General features: G+C 36.1%; 2 protein-coding genes across 2 annotated transcripts in view; both read left to right on the forward strand.

Moving 5' to 3' along the window:
• Nucleotides 1–2,116: 2,116 nt before the first annotated feature.
• Nucleotides 2,117–15,197, forward strand: part of LOC107599451 (homeobox protein Hox-C3a-like) — a 24,426-nt gene continuing 11,345 nt past the window's right edge. The window contains exons 1-2 of the mRNA XM_016291043.1: nucleotides 2,117–2,120; nucleotides 3,343–3,386. Coding sequence (XP_016146529.1) covers nucleotides 2,117–2,120; nucleotides 3,343–3,386 — 48 coding nt within the window. The remainder of the gene's footprint in view (nucleotides 2,121–3,342; nucleotides 3,387–15,197) is intronic.
• On the forward strand, nucleotides 6,850–8,312 carry LOC107598886 (homeobox protein Hox-C4a). The gene is made up of 2 exons (XM_016290330.1): nucleotides 6,850–7,406; nucleotides 7,927–8,312. The coding sequence occupies exons 1-2, from the start codon at nucleotides 6,974–6,976 to the stop codon at nucleotides 8,298–8,300; spliced, it is 807 nt and encodes a 268-aa protein (XP_016145816.1). The 5' UTR covers nucleotides 6,850–6,973; the 3' UTR covers nucleotides 8,301–8,312.

Genomic DNA, 15,197 nt, shown 5'->3' on the forward strand with positions numbered 1-15,197 from the left:
CTCTCTCTCTCTCTCTCTCTCTCTCTCTCTCTCTCTCTCTCACACACACACACAATGCGCAAAACTCTGCATTTGAACAGTCAATAGCAAATACTTAAACTAATAACAAAACAGTAGCTGATTCAGAAGCGCCAGATTGTCATAGCAAAGTCAGAATGACCTCCTCTCCTATAGGTTCACGAAACGGTCGTCCATAAAATGCATTGCTGTTCTGTTGTAAGTAATCTTAAAGATTCCTAAATGCATCTACTTTCGGAAGGCCAAATAAAGTGCTTTTGCTTTCGCCTAGAAACACACAGCGTCTCCCCGACATGCTGCTTCAACACTAACTGCGGTTACTGAATCCACGCCTTCTTTCTTTGCGTGAACATTTGGGTGGCATTATGCTAATATTTCCACATAGTGAGGTAGATATGTGGGGGCTTGCTGGAACGAGCCGTTTTAGGGGGGCGTGGGAGAGTCTTAACTTTGATAAAGAATATCTCTTTGGTTTTGAGACTTTAGTCTTTCCTACTTCAGGAATCTTATCTATGCACAATCAGCTTGTAACACTCCAAAGAGAAAGGAAAACTTGAAATCGCATCATATGACCCCTTTAAGTTAAAGCTGTTATTAAGTTAAAGTTGATAAAGTTGCTTATACAGGAATAACTGTGTGTAACCTAAGTGTAAGTCTAAGTCTATCTTATTTGATATTCTAACAAAAACATAGATTAAATAATCAAAGTTTACCAATTCATTGCAGTAATCAATCATTATTGTTGTGAATTATACACAAGTATGGCTGCTTATAATATATGCAAGAATGTTACACAACACTTCAAAAAATACATAAAAAAGCAATTTAATAGCATTGATTCAATAGTCATGCAATTCCACAATCAATTTTTATACATTTGCATTTATATATCTTCCATTTTTAATATCCATACTTTATGAAATCAGAAATTGACTAGTCTATAAATCTAGAAACATTTAAACAATTACAATTAAAAAAGTAAACTTTTTAAATTGTTATTATTTATTTATTTTACATAGATGCTTTTCTCAGATTATGTTGTGTTCTTATTTATGTGTTTATATTCAGTTATTGTAAGAACAACCATGCTGACAAGGACATCATATGAATGTACTCCACTGTTTTTATCACATCAAAGCAGAAGTGTATAGCTAATATCTGTTGGTACCATTTTTGGCTCAGAGTAGGTGCAGGTGTTACTCACTCAAAGGTTGATCGAGGTGGATAATATTCCCTATTGTACACTGACTAGAATATTAATCAATATAATGTTAACTACAGCATTTTACATAACATTTTTTGAGGGTTTGGAAAATGGTTAGTCATTCAGAGAATAAATGGGTCATGTGGTGAGTACAGTGGTACAACCTGCAACCATCACATTTGCTATTAAAACACATAAAACACATGGGGAAGTCGTGGCCTAATGGTTAGAGAGTCGGACCCAAAGGTTGTGGGTTCGAGTCTCGTACCTGCAGGGATTGTAGGTGGGGGGAGTGAATGTACAGCGCTCTCTCCCACCTTCAATACCACGACTGAGGTGCTCTTGAGCAAGGCACCGAACCCCAACTGCTCCCCGGGCGCCGCAGCATAAATGGCTGCCCACTGCTCCGGGTGTGTGTTCACGGTGTGTGTGTGCACTTTGGATGGGTAAATGCAGAGCACTAATTCCGAGTATGGGTCACCATACTTGGCCACATGTCACGTCACTGTCACGTCACATTCAGTAAATGTCCACTGTTATGAAAAAAGATAAACACTTTATTTTATAACAATTGTTGTACATGAGTGATGGAAACACTTAATAAATTCAAATGAATTTGTTGGTGGCATTTATTATAAAGAATTACATTTAACTTCACTATTTTTAATAAGCCCTTATGTGCATCTTTTTATTTGACCATTAAGTCTTTGAATACTGTGTCAAAAACATTAACTGCCAATAGGGGGCAATAGTTTTATATTCCTCTGTTTTCGTCTCAGTGCAGGTTAGTCTTGGTTCAACATATTATTTTGTCATCTACCAGATTACTATCTAACTAACCATTCAATGAAAATGGCAGCAGTTACATTCACTACATTGGTAACTTTAGAAAGAATGAGTAAATGACAAGAGTTGAAAATCATGCCACTGCATGCAGAGTAACTAAAAAATGCAATGCTTTAAATTTTGGAACAATTCACGATCTGTTTGTAGAAAGTTCCTGTTTGAACAAGCATTTTAAAAATATAGAAAACAGTACCTTTGTTATCTTTGTGGATAAACTGTTCTTCATTCAGTGATGGATGAGGTGAATGAATGGGGGGAAAAATTGCAGTTGGTATTTGGACTTGTGATTTTTTTTAAATAATGTCAAGATTATGTTTTATTAAGGAAACTTTTGGTCATGACAACATGCTGCATTTGCTACATTGAAACATTGGTATGTAATAGCAAATTACTTTAAAGCAGGAATTAGAGCTTATGAATAAACACAGTTTACATTTGGCTGAAATTATACCATAGTGTTTAGAAGTACCTTTTTGTGTACCTTTTTCCAGTTTTGAGCTTGTTTAATTGTAGCATTGAGTATATACATAAAACAGTTATGTTTCCCTCTATGTGTATATAATATCACCATACTTTTTAAAATTACATTACTCTTATATTATTTTCTTTGCTTTAGTATTATGGTTAACATTCGGGTTAAATATTCTTTGCCATTGGTCTCAATGACAAACAGTGGCCCAACACTGTATGTGAATTCACAGTATGCATATTTACATATATATATATATATATATATATATATATATATCCAATTCAAACAGCCGAAGCTAACCTGACCAAGTAGGAATTCATTGTAGGTCCTCCATTGTTGCAAAAATAACTACATCCATCAAGGAAATAGTTCTGAAAATAACCTGTGCTAAATGCATAGCCTTGTCCTACTTTAAAAGATCATGCCTTTGGACAGTTCACCCTCAATGAGAGTCAAAGAGAAGTTGTACTAAAAACATTAAAACATAATTTTCAGTATTAACTTTCAGTATTAAAAATTTAATTATTAAACATAATTTTCAGACATAACATTCAGCTGTCAGACAAGATAGTTTTTTGAACAACTGACATATTTCATGCATATATATATTATTATTATTATTATTTTTATATACTTACCAGGATACTGAAGGAGTGCATGAATTCCATCACAGGATTTTTCGATTATTTTAAATCTGTCAAACGTTTTATATTGTTGAAAAATAATATACTTACATGCCTGAGAAGACAAGTGTTATTTATTTTTATTTTCTAAATTGCTTTCTTTCTTTTTAGCGCATAAGGAAATTGTGAACGTGAGGGCAAGGAGGACCTCATCGTTGCACTGGTAAGTCTTTCCGTTATTTTCTTGTTCTAGTATAATATTCTTGTCCCATCTTGTTTCGCTGTGTATAAACACAGAGGGCAGTGTTCCCTGCCAATAGCGGCGAACATCTACAGCACATATGCCCATGTCTTAGTGGAAAGGAGCTGTAGTTTAAGCTGTTTGTCGTGCTAAGCCAATAAGCTCTCTTTATATATTTTTTTAATGTAGGCTAGACAAAAAAGTAAATGTTTATACACATTTGGGGGAAAAACAACAATTTTCTACAAGTAAACACGGTCTATTTATTTACATACATAGGTGTTAAATAGGTGTAATCTAACGCCATATTTCAATATAAATTACAATAAAACTAAATTAACAATTACATACATTAAAATGTAAATACAAAATTGTATGTGTAACCCGACTCACCTCTCTGTTTTAAGCATATTAAGCGTTAAAATAGTCATAAACAAAAATCATTTTTATACAAATATAAAGTCATATAAAAAATCATGTAAAAAATAATAAATAAATAAAAAACGTATTTTGTTCACAGTGAACAGACGGACAACAAACTCAAATAAATTGATCCTATTACTCAAATAATTAATCAATGCTGTATAATCATATTCATGATTTCTTAACAAAGAAACATTTCACAATCAAAAGTACGCATATAATTATATAAAACAAACTTAAATCTGACTTTAAATACTTAAGAGCGCAAAAGGATATAAATAAATAAATAATAGGTGAGGCCTGGTCCTTTTTATATTGTAGAACAGCTTAGGTCACGTGAACTAAAATTAACTTGATATTTATAAGGCAAGAATTATGCGCCCAAAAATGAAATCATTCAAAATTATTGCAAATCGCATACATTAAATATCATATAGGCCTAAAATGTCATTCGTTCAAGAGTACACACACTAGATTCTGGTTATGGACAACTGGCATATTCTTCCATATAAAATCCCACCTTCTTTACATAGAATTTTCTGCTGAATCCTATTCTATCTATCTATCTATCTATCTATCTATCTATCTATCTATCTATCTATCTATCTATCTATCTATCTATCTATCTATCTATCTATCTATCTGTCTGTCTGTCTGTCTGTCTATGTCTGGGGGGAATCACCTATAAATCATCAGGCAAATTCGCCGGCGGTTTTAGCTTTTTGGAAGTCTCTACATTATAACTAGTTATTGAGCTGGTGCAGGATCTGAGGCCATTTATGTGCAGAGGGAATTCATCGCTTTTCGCTCATCAATAACTCCTTGGCAGTGAACTACTGGAACGAGTCGAACACGAGGGGTGAAATGCGGGTCAGGCTGTCTAACTAATATTAAAATGCGCCCGCAACACTAGAGCAGTGCCGAGTGGGTGGATGGTGGCGTTTTCAAGCCGGTGGGGGTGGACAAAAAAAATCCCATCACATATGTAGGGTCTCGAAGATTTCATATAAGGCAAAACGGCTGTTTCCGAGCATTTCATTTGTTAAAGAGTTATGTCCTGTCTGTTTGGTTTCGATGTATTTAGGGAAAACTTAAAACTAATTTCTTATTTTTCTCTGGTGGGTTGAAAACTGGATTTGAAAATGTGGGCTCTGTTGCCTATATTGTTTCTAAAAAGTTTTTATTTCTTTTTTCTTTGCTTGCTTTGTTTCCTTATTTGTTTCTTATCTATTCCTGTTTAGATAGCTAAACTGGAGAGAGAAATGCAGGGCACGGTCTTGCAGGTTACCAGGCGGTCATATGGTAATAGCGTGCACAATAAACCCCAAGGAACAAAAGAAACTTATTTTTCATCAGTGCTGTCACGTGTCCGCATTGTGCACAACAAGTTTGAGACGGAATATTCAAGTGGGTGCTCCTATGTTTTCGAGATTTAATAGAATTTGATAGCAAAATTATTTATCGTTTTTCCCTCTCATACCCAGTCACTGTTTATTTTATGCTCTCAATTTCATTTACTCAACCTATTGGAGTGTTGAAATGTGATATGGAAATTATGAAAAAAGCAGAAATCGTAAAAAAACATTTTACCTCAACGAATAAATATTTTGGTAATGAAATTAATTAATTTTTGTTGAATGGAACAATGAGTTTGTCGTGTACGAGTACATTCAAGTGAAAAGGCTAATAAATTAAGTGTCCAAACAAACAAACAAAAAATAAATAAATATGATTCTAAATAAATAAAAGCATTTCCAAATCGGTCTTTAAAAAATTTAGTTGTTGGTCTCACTCCTAATTGTTGAGTCTTGTTGCCAAATTCTTTAAAATAATTAAAGAAAATTAAATAAAGAAAAAAATAAAATGCAATTAATTTTTTTTAAGTAATGACAAACAAATATTACTAAAAAAAATACTATTGCACCAGTTCTGACCCTAGATATTAATTCTGACCAAATATTGTAGATGCCAAACAGAAACCTCTCCCCAGAAAATGCTTTAACCCTATTCAAGATGGTGAAGAGGTTCATAGTCTAACCTGACTTATTTTGTACGTTGAATTCTTTTTCAAAACTTCCAGTCGAAGAAAGGCATGTCAGAAGTCGTCTATATGTACCCTGTAGAACCGAATTTGTGTCCAGAACATGAAAATCGCAAATACGTCTCTACAGGAATACATGGGCGACGTAAAAGCCACGAAATCCAAGTTGGGTCTGTATTCCTCTCGATCAGAGGCACGTGACTTTGCATGAACGTCTTGTGTGCTTACTATCATAAGTAGAGGAGTTCGAATGAACTGCTACTGCATGAAGACATAAACATTCTTAGCCAAACTTGTACAAGACGTAAAAGCGGAAATATGATGTATGCCGTCGCATGTATACGGTTGATTTAAAGCCTTTATAGCTTAATTAAACACCAAATCTGCTCTTAACCTCCACATTTTGGCTGAAGCCGTCGAATCTTAGTAAACTGTATACATATAATTTCTAACGTAGCGTTACTTGGTTCTAATATTAACTGTATATAAGGCTATTGCCAATTATCCAGGAAATTTGCTTTGCACTGACATAGTTAGGTTAGAGATAAGTGAAAATATGTTAATACTAAAATATTTATTTGCCTGCATTTTAAGTAACGTGCTGTAATAAAAAGCATGGTAAAATTGCTCTGGATAGTGTAGTGTAATTATAGCCGTAGTTTTAGTAGTATTGTATTTGATCCTTTACTGAAGTTTAAATGTGATGGATTATTTTTTTAATGTAATTTTAATAATATTTTTTAAACAGTGTAATTAGCGAAAATCTTTTAGGTAACATGCACACGTTATCTGAGAAACATCCCTAGGTGCTGTGGCATGATCCAAGAAGATTTGGCCATTGTGCATGAGTGTGTGAGAGAGCGAGAAAGGGGGGAGAGAGAGAGAGAGGGATAGAGAGACTCAAAGACTTCGCGGACAATGGCGGAAAATTGAAGGTATATTTGCGAAAGCTGTGGTTCCTTATCCGGGGACTACATCGCCCCATGCCATTGGGCCATCGTATCACGTGGTAAAAGTAACTTTACAGGGTTGCTCGCTAGTAGGAGGGCTTTATGGAGCAGAAAAACGACAAAGCTAGAAAAATTATTTTCCACTCCAGAAATTAATGATCATGAGCTCGTATTTGATGGACTCTAACTACATCGATCCGAAATTTCCTCCTTGCGAGGAATATTCGCAAAATAGCTACATTCCCGAGCATAGCCCCGAATATTACAGCCGTGCAAGGGACAGTGGCTACCAGCATCACCACCAGGAGTTATACCCTCCGCGGGCAAGCTACCAGGAGCGTCCGTATAACTGTGCAAGCATCCCTGAGCCTGATACTCAAAGAGGACATGGACTGCCTCACGCGGGGCACCTGCTCGGAAAAGGGCAATCTGCCTCATGTGAGCCCCCACCGTTAACCCTGTCTCCTGCCACCCCTCCGGCTGCATCGTCCGCCTGCAATCAAGCCACTCCGGAGCATCCCAACAGCTCAGCTTCTGCCAAACAACCCGTAGTGTACCCCTGGATGAAGAAAATTCACGTCAGCACCGGTAGGCAACTTGAGTGTATTTCTCTTAAGCACTATAAAGCTCGCCCCTCATCCTAACTCTCTCTCTCCGTCTGCCTCACTCCTTTTTACACTCATCCCCTGGCCAGCCTCTGCTACGATAGGATAGAAGCCTTTGAAATGGCACAATTGAGGCGGATTTACGACTAGGCATTGGTAATTACACCCACCATAAATTTTATAGCCGAGGTATACTCTGGGCAGTCGTATCACCATGTGGCTTCTCTTGTTATGAGTGTGCGAGAGAGTGAGAGAGATCTGGGACCAGAGAAAAACTAAGCTTTATAATGTTGCATTAATAATTCAGTGCTGAGTCCAATGTGATTTTAGCCTTATTATAGAAAGCTAACTTTTAGATATTTTAGCCCACCCTCATTTCCTCTGTCGCCACCATTTCTCAATGAAAGACACGCTTGTTTTACCCTATCCTTCCCTCGCTGCTTCTTTTCTTTTCTATTCTGTTCTGTTCTTTCTTCCTTTCCCTTTGCTTCTCCTCTTTCCAGTGAACCCTAATTACAATGGAGCGGAACCCAAGCGGTCTAGAACTGCTTACACTCGCCAGCAAGTCTTAGAATTGGAGAAGGAATTCCACTATAATCGGTACTTAACACGGCGAAGACGTATCGAGATTGCTCATTCCTTGGTCCTCTCGGAGAGGCAAATCAAAATTTGGTTTCAGAACCGCAGGATGAAGTGGAAAAAAGACCATAGACTTCCAAACACCAAAGTCAGATCCTCTTCCTCCACGGGCATTTCCTCCGGGTCCAACACAAGCTCAGCGGCTGGCGCTGTGGCGGCAGCTTCCACCACTAACACCATGTCAGCCTCCGAGGACCTCTCCGGAACCGAGCGTGGCGAGGATATTACAAGGTTATAAGAGAACTATTTCGAGGAGAGAAGGGAAGATCAAATGACTGATTATTTATAAAATATAATATATTTTGTTTTCGTAGGTATCTTGTGCGTAAAGGGGGTTCCTTTAAGTCCACAGTTATATAAAATGCATGTTATATAGCATGGATTATTGCGAATACCTATGGATTATTTTTTACGCGAAACAGGGTTTAATTTATCTAAAACTGAATCAATATAGTTTTTTTAAGAGAAATGATTTGGGCGATGCAGGTTATGGAAATTTTACTCAAATGCGTGGGCCTTTCTTTGCCCAGCTGCCAAGGTGAAGTGCACAACGAATCTATTTATTTCTCACTTGAGAGAGCTGGTAGGTTTTTTTTGTTTTTGTTTTTTTTGTACTGTAAATGAAAATCTCTATCGTGGGTATCGATAGAAAAAAAAATATTTTAAAACGTCTTTGTTTTCTTTAAATGTAAATCATGCTGTGGGTTATCTGTCGTATGGAAAGGTTAAGACTTTAAATTATCATTTAGTTTTTGTTGTAATGGCGTTGTGTTTAGGCTATTAACAGCAGATTGTTGTGAGATGCAATAAAACCAGTTTAGTGTATTTGTGCTAATTATATTGGTCAATAAAACGTAAGTGTCTATTAGTTTTACCTAGACTTGAGTGACTTTTATCAATATGCAATGTAGACTAAATTTCCGCACATAAATAGCGAAAAGTTTCCTCTGTAATTTTTAACAGGGGATGTATTAGTCGGGGAACTTGCATTAGTCAGTTGAATATGCAAATATAGGCCCAAAAGTAAAACCAGTGTGTAAAATCGGTGCATTTAAAAATCTACGTGGTGTCGAGTGGGGTTGCAGCATTCTTTCTTGCAGAAAATTCATTAGCCATTTTATTTCTTCCATATATATCTCTAATATTTACAACGCAGTCTCTCATATTTGAGCGGTCAGGTTGAGTATGGGTTAGCATGGGCTGTGTACCCATCACTTTCTCACGTATTCTTTTAACGTGGCACATAATTCGGGCCTTTTTAGTAGGGACCTTATCACTTTTCACTCCACAGCATGGCTTGTTATTCATTACTGTTTTCAACATGGCTGAAATGTCTCTAAAAATCAATTCCAGTATTCAGAAATGTCCTGCACTGCTTCTATTTTTTCACTATTGATTTCAAGCGTTGTCAAGTTGAGAAACAAATTCAATCAATTCGTTTTATTTGGATAAACTAAACAGTAAAAAAAAGGAAGATATTCAGAACATGAAAATCGGTCTCAATGACTCAATGAAATATTTATTAAATGTTCTTAGTTTTGATTAGTTTAAATTAAACGTTGGTATTTAAATTAATGCTAATTTATCTTGATATATTCGTTTGAAATATAGTAGCCTATGACAATATTTATTACAAAATAACCGTTACTAAACACGATTGCAAAAATACGTGTTATGGGATAAGTGTGTAAAGAGAGAAAGGCTGTGAAATCGTATCCATGTATCCATATATATACCTCTTTTTTTTTTTAAGAAGCAATCTGCATGTGCTGAAATATGACCCTAGTACCTCGGTTTTTGAAAGTTCTGATTCAGGCCACTCCTCTTTGTGTGCCATACTGTCATTTTTAAAAAGTGGCGCTAGAACGTGTTCGAAGCAACATCATAGCCAAAGCAGAGACTAGGAGCTAGACACACAGGACCAAAATCTGCACGCTGTGGCCTTGCTAGTTTACAATGCTGCACAGAACGCTCCTATATGCAAATTAGTTCAAATTTCATTGGGACGTTTTTGTATTTTTCTAAATGCACAAGAATATATTAAAATTTAAATATTAAAACACTTAGCGTCTCTATTGATATCAGTTCTCGAGAAAAGAAAAACATGTACAGAAAATAAGGAATGTGTTTGATTAATTGTAAATCGACCTGACTTGAATGAAGATTACACAACGGCTTGCTAAGTGGGGGGCTGAGAAGCACAAAGGAGTGAGTCATTTTAGACCATCAATCAAGTCCGGCAGCAATAGTCAATTGTACTTCGAATGTATTAAGTTGTACAGGCACTTAATAGTGCACAAAAGCGTCACTGCAAAATATGTTTCAGCGGATAGTTTTTTCAACCCTAAATGAGAAGAAAGGCACTGGCCATCGTCTCAGCCTGGCCATGAGTTTGGAAAGGCACTTGAAAAGAGTAGGTGCAGAACTGCATTCAGGGACCATTATGTGACTGAACAGCAGAGAGAAATGAATGTGCACGCCTAAATCGTAGCATCCCGGCAGTCTCTTTCGAGATGCTGTCGCCTCTATGTCGCGAAGCTGAAAAGGTACTTTATTGAAGTTTGTGGCAACTAAGAAAAGTCGAGTTCAATTTGGGGACACATTTTCTGTCCCATTAGTTTCGTTTCAGCCGGGTCGGCCGACCTCTCCCACCCCTTGACCCCACTGGCTCTCTCAACGTGTACCTTCTGTGTGCACCCTCACAGGCTTCCTGGGGTTCCACCGGTGCTCTTGCTTTCATTGTGGGTTTTTGGTTATATTGATGTGGCAATAGAAAAAGGACATCTGAATGTGTTTCTCCTTTGTTGCTTTGCACCGTATGACTTACGAGATCGGTGAACTCTGGGACAAGGCTCTTCTGTAGCGTGCGACCTTGTAACTTTTTCCTTAGGGGGCATCCATTTTCGAGCTGTTAGTGTAGTGCTGGTCAGTCTCTAATCAATGTTTCTACCGTCATCTAAATGGAAAAAAATTGAAAACCTAAGACCAAATAGGCATATTGTTATAAAACAAAATATCTAACAAAAGTGGCCGAAATATATGTATCCTTGTGTACAAACAGATTTTTGTTCTGACTATTAAATATTTAATTGCAGGTTTTGTGTCAGTCAAACAAGTATGACAGCTTTTAAAAACACATGAAAACTTGTTTTTGTGAAACGAACAAGCAGTGACATTTTTGAGAATCCTTTTCTCACAGGGGAGCGCTGCTATAATGCTGAATGACTGACATTGATAGATTTTTGACATTCCACGGCAGATGTAACGCAGCTTTTCTGTTACGAAAAAACATAAAAAAGCTAGCAAATAAATCATGTTTCACTTATATTGTACTAAACTAATATTTGCATTCATAAACTAAACAAACTGTATTGTTTAGGAGACAGAGATACATGCATGAAGTCATCGCAGGTGTTGTGTGGCTGCTTGCCAGCCAATAAACTTTCATACAAGTTTCATTTTTACATGCATAAATATATATTTTTTTAAATAACGATTATGGGTGTAACCGAATTTAGGTTGATTTAGTCGTATTAAATATTCTTTTTTTACTTCAATGAACCTTTTTTGTGGAGTGTTGGCTCCTTGGAACATATTAGGCTACTCGTAGAAGACACTATGTGACTAATATCAAAAAAGGTTACTTTAAAACTTTATTTAATTTAAACTTTTAGGTTAATCGTTTTGGTATTTGATGAAAATTATATCTTCAGGCACATTACTTTAGTTCTATGTGCTGCAGTGCTTATAATATTATTTTATTTTGCTGATAAATAAGATGGTCTATTTAGGTGACAAGTACAAATAATTCAAAATATCCTAACTTTTCTAATTATTTGAAGTTATTAAACAGTATTAGTTATATTAGCCTATATTTTCCCACAATATTTGACGATGCTATTTAAGAAATGAACCTATAGTTGCATATACAGTAGGCTTTCTCCAATACCTTTCTCCTCTAAAAGTTGCACTAGGCCCTGTTTTCCAATACAGTTACAAATCACCCTCTAAAGATCGTCTTCGCTTATGTCGTACATTATTTAATGATGGCGGAGTACCGTTTCCAAAACCAGCACATGGGTCGTTTGTTATAAAATCAAATGTAAATACAACTTTTAAATTACAACCTTACAATATGACCTTACAAAAGTGAAAATGTCTACAGTTTGTTAAAGAATTTGTCCTATTGTTCATTTTCTGTAAGAAAAAAATATTGAATTTATTATAAAAAAAATGCCAATATATAGATTATTTATTTCATATTTATAATCATTTAGAGTGATTATTATTTTATGTAAGCCATATATGTATTTATATAATGCTATATATATATAAATACATATAACATATAGCTAAGATTATATTATACGTATATAAATATAAGAATTCAATAAATAGTTCAGTAATTATAATTATTATATAATTCAATTAATGCGAGCATTATACCAGATGCGATCTGGCAATGGTTAACCTATAACATTATACCTGTTAGTCATAAAAATAATAGAAGGACACAGTGCAGGGCTACAATTACGGCCACGGCCCCATGAACCGAGGTGTACATTTCTTTGTATGCGTCCATAAATCAAAAAGGTGATTGTTTGCCCTGCAATACAAGTAGTGAGTGCCACGCTGCACAAAAACTGTTGTGCTGAGGCTTTTGAACCTGCCCGTGTAAGAAGAAGAGGAGGAAGAGCAAGAAGATCAACACCTGTCTGCAGAAACGCGCCAAGCGCTTAACAGAAATACATTAATTTATTGTTAAACATAGGTGTGGTCGCAAATTCACTGTTTAAGAAATATAGTCTCCATATACAATCATTATCTAATATTGTAATTTGTCGTCCGTAGTTTTTTTCTGAATACAGTTACAATTGTTTATGCTTTTATTATTGGTTCATATTGACTTTTGAAGTGTTCGCAGTTGCGCAGTAATGCACATTTTTTATATTGTGTCAGTGTTTTTTATTGTAGCTGCATGCTACTGTCCGACGAGTGGTTTTAAGTTCTCATTAATCTACGTATTTACGTGGTACGTAACGAAACTTTCGGGGAACATACTTTAATTTTAAAGTAGCCTAGCACTTACACAGCACTTAAGATCTGCTTTCGAGCAACCGACCCAGAAACAACTCCTCAGCTACATGGGCAGTGAAGAACTACACTTTGCTTGTGTTTATACTGAACCTGACACTGACCCGTGAACGCATACAAGTTCCACCATGTTAATTACTCCACAAGACATTTAATTATTATGAGAACAGCTGATTGTTTCTGTCAAAGAAGAAGTTAAAAACTAGTAACAAGTCATCTGTTTGGATTGGACTGTTTGCCCTGTTTGACTTTGAGGATTTAAATAAAGTTTTTACAACGCACCACTTTTTATATTTGAGCAAATCTTTTGGCTTGCCCATTTGTTTAACTATTCTAATATCCATAATCATGGTGCTTTTCTTGTACAACATTTCTTATTATATCTTACTGAATTATGACCAGCCACGTTATAATATACATCTTTCATAACTGACAAAAATCCTCAATATATGAACAATAATAAATTAGCATTATAAGATGGGACCACGTTGTTCTGTGAAGTACTGAAGGCATTGTTATTTTGCCTTTTTATTCCAAAATGCATTTTTGTCAGCTCTTTTTGTAAGATAAGTGTCTTCTCAAAGCAATTAAGTTAGTGATGAAAGGTGTAGGTTCTTAGCATTGTTACGAGGTCCCCTGTGTAAACTGAGCTGTGGAGAACGACGCAGAAAGCTCAGAGTTGAATCGGGGGTCACCATGTTTTTTTCCAGAAATGTGGCAGTCTTAACACTGAATATCCGCTCGAAATACATAAATACAGCTCTTGTTTTAGAGATACGTCCATGTGAGAGTCTAACCATGCCTTTGACTTTTGCACTTTTCATGTTTGTTTGTTTTTCCCCATTTTATGCTAAACGCAGAGCATGAGCGAAGAAAAGTGTCTGCATTGCGCTCAACAATCTCCATAATCTTTGTTCTGATGTCTTGCCCCTTAACCTTTACACTCAATATGACCCCAAATGCAATGCTTAATGGCCACCCAAACAAAAACAGACCGAGAGAGGACACACAACAGAGATTAGCAAAATTGTTTTAAAAACAAATACTTGCCAGAAACTATAATAATAATAATAACAAATGATGGAACAAAATATTTGTCAAAGTCAAAAGGTAGAAATAGCGCAGTCACTTTTAAAAATGTAGGTTATTATTTATGTTAGTAAGAAAAATAAGTTTGCCTGGGCTGCTACAACATCAAGAATTGTGCACTCAAAAAAATAATTTCTCAAAAACACATTAAAGGGGTCATATGACGTTGCTAAAAAAGAACATTATTTAGTGTCTTTGGTGTAATGAAATGTGTTTATGCGGTTTAAGGTTAAAAAAACACATTATTTTCCCCATACTGTAAATTATCGTTTCTCCTCTATGCCCCGCCTTTCTGAAACAGTCGACTTTTAGTAAGCTCATTGGTCTGAAAAGCGAGGTGTGCTCTGATTAGCCAGCTATCTAGTGCGTTTTGATTGGCCGAATTCCTCAAGCCTGTGATGGAAATGTTATACCTCTTACCATACTGTGATGCCGTGTCCGGCAAGACTAGACAAAACCAATAAAACCCATTATAAAGGAGGCATTTGTTGCATCCAGTGGGGACATAATTACTGATTATAATGACTTATACTGTCTTTTTACGCGTTGCGTTGCATCGCCCTGCCTAAACATAAAATAGTGTGCATTTGTGATCGGAGAAATGACAAACAACAAGCGCTACTCTACACTGCTCAAAACTCGCATTTGAATCGTCAGTGGCAAATCCTTTAAATATGAAAACGGTTCTTACAGGCTGTGAGTCAGCATTATTTGCCAGCATCATAGACTGTATAGGGTCAGCATGCGCGCCGAAGGGGAAACGGGAACTGAATTCACCAGAACACCGGCATTGTAGGCTACTCTCCTAGGAAACGGTCCTCATCCTCGTAAAATGCATTGCACACATCTGAATATTTGGTTTGAACTGTTCTGGAACAGTGTTGTAAATACAACTTAACCACTGATTTCTAGTTGTGTCCTCTTTTGGAAGACCAAACAAAGTAGCTTCGCT

Source organism: Sinocyclocheilus grahami, unplaced genomic scaffold (genome assembly GCF_001515645.1).
Source record: "Sinocyclocheilus grahami isolate Dianchi unplaced genomic scaffold, SAMN03320097.WGS_v1.1 scaffold13.1, whole genome shotgun sequence".
In the NCBI taxonomy this organism is placed as follows: domain Eukaryota; kingdom Metazoa; phylum Chordata; class Actinopteri; order Cypriniformes; family Cyprinidae; genus Sinocyclocheilus; species Sinocyclocheilus grahami.